Source organism: Hipposideros armiger, unplaced genomic scaffold (assembly GCF_001890085.2).
Source record: "Hipposideros armiger isolate ML-2016 unplaced genomic scaffold, ASM189008v1 scaffold_72, whole genome shotgun sequence".
Classification (NCBI taxonomy): Eukaryota; Metazoa; Chordata; class Mammalia; order Chiroptera; family Hipposideridae; genus Hipposideros; species Hipposideros armiger.
The window spans coordinates 544,292-549,934 of NW_017731422.1; the positions used below are offsets into that span (position 1 = coordinate 544,292).

Consider the following 5,643-nt stretch of genomic DNA (forward strand, 5'->3'; position numbering starts at 1 on the left):
AATCATAATTTGCGACAATAACGGAAGTGTGGGGAGCCATGACAGCCACAATCCTCAATACCCTTGTCATGGCTGTACGCACATGGACTCAAGGGTAGGACGTATGCATACACTTATAGCACCATCACCTCCCAGCTCTGTGACCTTGAATGCACGTTTTACCTGTCTGCGTCCTCAGGCTAGACTCTGGGCATGGCAGGTAACAGCTCTGGATTTGAAGTCAGATCACCTGGGTTCAATTCTGGGATGCTGAGTCCAGTTATTTCCCCTCAGTTTGCACTTTTGTGAAAGGGTGATAATATCCCATTTCTCATGGGAATAAATGAATTAATAATATATCTAAAGCTCTTAGAATAATGCCTGGCAATATAGACAACAGCTATTGTTATTAACACTATGATTATACGAATTTTTTTGTCCAGCTAATAAGAATTCCAATATTTTACTAGTTCCTCCTTCAATTCCCTTACCACCCCACTACCACCACTACCGCCAGAGGTAAAACAGTTGCTAGTATGTAAATATGGCTTTTATTCTTTAATTCTCTGCTTGTCACTTCCATTATAATCGGCCCTGGGGGAAAAAGTTCTTTTGTCATGATGTCTTAAAGGACCAAGAGCCAGGGACCTGTTGAGTGAGTATTTCTTGGGTAGGTCTTAGGGAACTGACATCATAAACTCAAGTTAGCTCCAAGCTATTATTAAATTAATCGTTGCCTGTCTGAGTGTGGCTTTACCGGTAACTTTAGCTCTGTGGCCAGGTGCGGCACCCACATTGTGCCCTTCCACCTTTCAGATTTTATATAAAGGAGCCCACGGCGTCTCGGCTACTCAGGGGGGGTCTGTTTCCAGGACTGAGGAAAAGTGAGAACTGAATAGGGATGAGGCTCTTGGTGTAGTTAAGAGAGAGGTAAAATAACTGTAATTTCATAGCAATTACCTACAACCAACACCGTCAAAGGCGCCAGGTTTCCATTATAAACCTGAGCCTCTACTGGGAGTGATTTGCAAGACACAAATAAGCACACAATTAGCCTCTCGTGTATGAAAGAAGGCATCCCTCCCTCTCCATTTAATGGCCACAGCAAAACAAACCTCAAGGGGGAAATAATGTGTTGAGCTTTGGGAATGCATTTCCCCCCCTCCCTTTCTTTATTAAAAAAAAAAAAAATCTCAGTAAGCCCCCATTACAGTGTGTTGGTTGGATTGGTTGCAGCTTTGCAAGTAAGCAAGGGGGCCTCCTCTCCCAAGGCCTCCCTGTCAGTAGAGCTGGGCACCCAGGCCACCAGATGGGGCCACGGTTTCTAGGGGAGCCAACAGCAAAGTAGAGCGAGTGGGTGATTTCTCCTTGTAAGTACAATGTCCAGGGACAATAAACCATTCAAGTAGAAACAAATTATACAGAGATCACTTCCCCAACCTTTCTGTGTGTGGGTGTGTTTGCTGAAAATGAATTCTTATAAAATGTATGTCTCTGCAACCCACTCAGAAGTAAAGGCAGACTTGCCTTTCGGATGTTAAGATAACAAAAACATAAAACACACCGTTCTGAGGAGGGTACCGAGAAGGGGAGATGTAATCAGCAGACGTAAGCAAGCCCTCGGCAATATTATCTGTTATTGTTATTTACGTGTTCCTGTCTGTCTCTTGCCCACACCACAGATGGCTCGAAACTCCTTGAGTAAATGCGGTTTTTAATCCCCTGTGCAATTTTCTCCAGTGCCTTCCACATAATTGATAGTCAATGTGTATTTGTTTCATAAAAGAATAATTTAGAATGAATGGTTTATCGACACTGAATGTCAAGTACTAGTCAGAACTAAAAGGGGTATTGATTAGCCTTGAGACTGCTGACTATGAGATACAGGGACATAGGGTCAAAGTCTGTGGTATTTGTGCTCATGGCATCCTTACAGAGCAAGGACCAAAGGATGGAAGAGGGTCAACGACAGAGGAGCCTATTTTGGTTAGGTATAACCAAAGAAAAGCACTTCTGATTGTTAGAACTGTCCTCAGAATGGACTGCTTTGAGATATATAAATTACTGGTTAGTGGAGATATTTGAGCACAGACTAGGTGATTACGTGGGGAGATAGCAGTTGGTCCAATATCACTGGTGTTAGACTAAGTGATATTGAAGGTCCCTTTTTACCCTGAGATGCTAGGGTTCTATGGTTCTAGAAAGTTATGACTACATAATTGCCATGCTGGAAACTCAATTTCAGTTGAGCATATATTTATGGAGTCCTTACCCTGTGCCAGGCGTTGCCCTGCACAGACATTAGTAAGACAAGGATGAGTAATATAGGGCAACTGCTGTTCGAAGGTAGGCTGGGGCATGGTTTTAGCCGATTTCTTCAGACCATTGTTTGGGTATTATTATCCTATATTCCTTTCTGCAAATATGCACATGCCAACTCAGGACTCTGGTTCTCTTCTTTCTAGGCTGGAATCGATGGGGAAAGCATTGGCAACTGTCCCTTCTCTCAGCGTCTCTTTATGATCCTCTGGCTGAAAGGGGTCGTGTTCAATGTCACCACTGTGGATCTGAAAAGGTAAAAGACACTGTACGAATGAGGAGTGTGTTTAGCTGCAGGCACAGAGAACCTTCCATGGGGGAGGGTGAAAGCCTTCCCATGGCTCCTAGCAGCCCCCTGCTCTCACCTGTTTGGCCAGGCCCCTACTTACAAGAGAGGCTGCAAAAGCGAGTATCTCACTTGGGGCTGAGTGCTTCGTTGCCCAGATAAGGAAGGTTCAATAGCAAGGAAAAAGGAGGGAATGGACGTGGGAAATGCAGTTGAGAGTGTCTGTCACAGAAATGGGCATGGACCTCTTAAAATCTAGGAGTTAGCCGTTCCAGTAGTTCTAGTGCCCCCACCTGGGACACCCTACTTGGGCTTCAGGGGCTGAGTTTCCAGGGGGTTGGGATCTGACCATTTCCCCCGCTCTGTTCCTATGTTTAGAATTCTTTAGTGTAAGACCTTTGGATTACAGGTAGGATGGAGAGTGACGAGTGTTCCTTTTTCAAAGTGCAGTTTTAATGCTTGTTAAAAATACCGGGCATTGTTGACTATCAGGAGCGATGACTTGTTTTCTGTTTTCAGTTTTGTTTCGTTTCCTTTCTACCGCCTGTCCTTTAAATGTGGAATAGCTCGGGGCTTACTCCCTGACTGTTTTATCTCCTTCCCTGGTGAGCTTAGCGTGTTTTCCCGCTTAACCTTTATGTAAATTATCCTATACCAGGAATCCTTCTGTCTTCTATCTTCTATCTTCTAGATATTTCCACTTGCATATTCTAAAAACAGTCATTTTTCCTTTGAGTTAGGTTCCCCTCCTGAATTCCTTTATTCTTCCATTTCTAGGCTCTGAAACATTTTCAGCTTCCTTCTTTTGCCACCTACACTGTCAATCAGTCACCAGTCCAGGGCATTCTCCCACCATGCTGTCTCTCACCTCCAAACTCTCCTGTCCCGTCTCACAGCCCACGCCTGGTTCGGGTCTCATTGCTGCCAGCTGGATTGTTTCTTTGTTCTTCCAGCCGGTCTTCATCCTTCCAGATCCTTCCAGGACTACTCTCTCTCTCCCTCTCTCTCCCTCTCTCTCTCTCTCTCTCTCTCTCTCTCTCTCTCTCTCTCTCTCTCTCTTTCTCTCTCATCCATCCTTTATATTGTCATAGGTTATCCTTCCTAAAATGATCCTTTAATTATGTGACTTCCCTGCTCAGAACACCTCCAGACACTTCCCATTGCCTGTGGAATAACTTCATCGGCAGCCCTCCTTTGTCCTTTCCTCGGTTCTTCCCAACCTCCTCTCCAAACACTTCTCTGTGGCTAATCAGCCTCCATCAGGTTGGACTGCCTTCCGCTGCCCTTATTCCCTCTAGCCTCCAGCCCTTGGCTGGGATGCTCCCTCTGTCTCACAGAGGCTGTCTCCAGCTTCATGAATGGATAGATTGTCCCACTGTCCCATCCACCTTCAGCCCCCTCCCCTGGGAAGCTGCCCCCTCCCACTCCTCTACTCTCAGACGCATCTATCACTCCAAACTCACCCAGCACCTCTTGTCCATGTTGCCTGGCATCGTCATTTAGTGTTTTACAAAGTTATGATATCCACAGTCCCAACACTTTATAACCGGTGAGTGAAGTATTCCCATAAAAAAAAATAATAATCGCATAACATATATGAGCCCATGAGGGAGGTCTTACTTTTTCATTTCATGCAAGGAAACTGAGACGGACACAGTTAAATGACTCGCCCAAGATGCCCATTTAGAATTGGAGGGGCTGCTTTTAAAAACCCCGGTTTTCTTGGTTGAAATTCCATGCTCTTCAGAACACATCAGTTATGACGTTCATTTTGTCTTTTGAATGAGGCTTTCAGTCCCTCAGGGAGAGGCCTGGGTCATGTTTTCAGTTTCCTTGTATCTGCCATAGCAGTTGATTCCGTCAGGCTCCCAGCTAATATCTGCCAAAAAAACGAACATGCATCTGCTCTGAAATTATTGTCTGTGACAACTAAAGAGAACAGGAAACTTTCATACCGTTTGAAAGAACAGCGTTCTTCAATGGAGAAGGGGAGGTCTTTGGATCATCGTCAATAAATGTGGGCTTGCGTGTTAGCTGGAGCTCAGACTAGGAGAGGGAGTCAGCCCAGCATTCCTCGGATGCTTACATCGCCCTTTCCTATCTGTTATCACATCTGATCCTGCCAACACCTTGCGTGGTAGGACAGCCAAGCATCACAATTTCAGTTTTATAAATAAGGACACTTTCTTATTGAAAAGGAGAAAAGCATATATTAAAGAGTGAAGGAATATTTTTTTACAATAATCTGAAATAGTTTCTGAGAAAACGGATTTCTTATCCTGTCACTGCCATTTATAGGCTGAGTGACCTTGAACACGTTACTTCACTTTTCTGAGCCTCCATTTCCTCATCTGTACAATGCAGTGCCTTGTTTATAGGGTCATTGTGAGGGGTTAGTGAGCAGGCCATGTGAGGCATTTGCATCGCTCATAGCAAGGGCTCCATACATGTTGGCTGTTCTTAGCATCCTTCCTGCCCTCATGGAGCTGAAAACCGGTCAGGGAAGAAGGACTGATACACATTAAATCATCCATACATCTGACTTGGGAATATGTAGTTAAATGCTAAGTACATCATTTCAACCATAAATGCTGAAGAGGGCCAACAGTGAGGGTGGGTCACAGCGGACCAGCCTTCCCCTGGCAGTGTCCAGCGGAGCTTCAGCAGCGGGGGAGCTACTTTCCAAGGATTCCAGACCCCAGGGGCCACTGTTCTCTCAGGTCACAGAAAGAAAAAATCATCATTTCTGTATCTTTCAGCCACAGAGAGGTAATTGCTGAAAAATGAAATCAGTATAGATTTCCCCTCCCAAGTATGGCCGCCTTGTGTCAGTTCTAAAAAAAAAATGGGAGGAGAAGGGAAAAGAATGTTCTTTCATTGTCTGAGAGGAGGGACACACACAAAGCAAACAAAAGGGACTAAGTAAATTGGATTTTTAAAATACTTTCGGTCTCAATTGTCTAAGGAGTTCCAAGTGCCCCAGAATGCTGCTGGACAGTGTGTGTTTGGGGAATGATAGGGGAGTAACGCCGTAATTGAAATTCTTCTCTTCCCCTCCC

The 5,643-nt window shown here is 44.8% G+C and overlaps 1 protein-coding gene across 2 annotated transcripts in view; it reads left to right on the plus strand.

The window, feature by feature from the left end:
- The window catches only part of CLIC5 (CLIC family member 5), a 111,901-nt gene that overhangs the window by 50,781 nt on the left and 55,477 nt on the right, over positions 1 to 5,643 (plus strand). For both annotated transcript variants that reach the window (XM_019642737.1, XM_019642738.1), the window contains one exon: positions 2,445 to 2,554. In XM_019642737.1, coding sequence (XP_019498282.1) covers positions 2,445 to 2,554 — 110 coding nt within the window. The remainder of the gene's footprint in view (positions 1 to 2,444; positions 2,555 to 5,643) is intronic.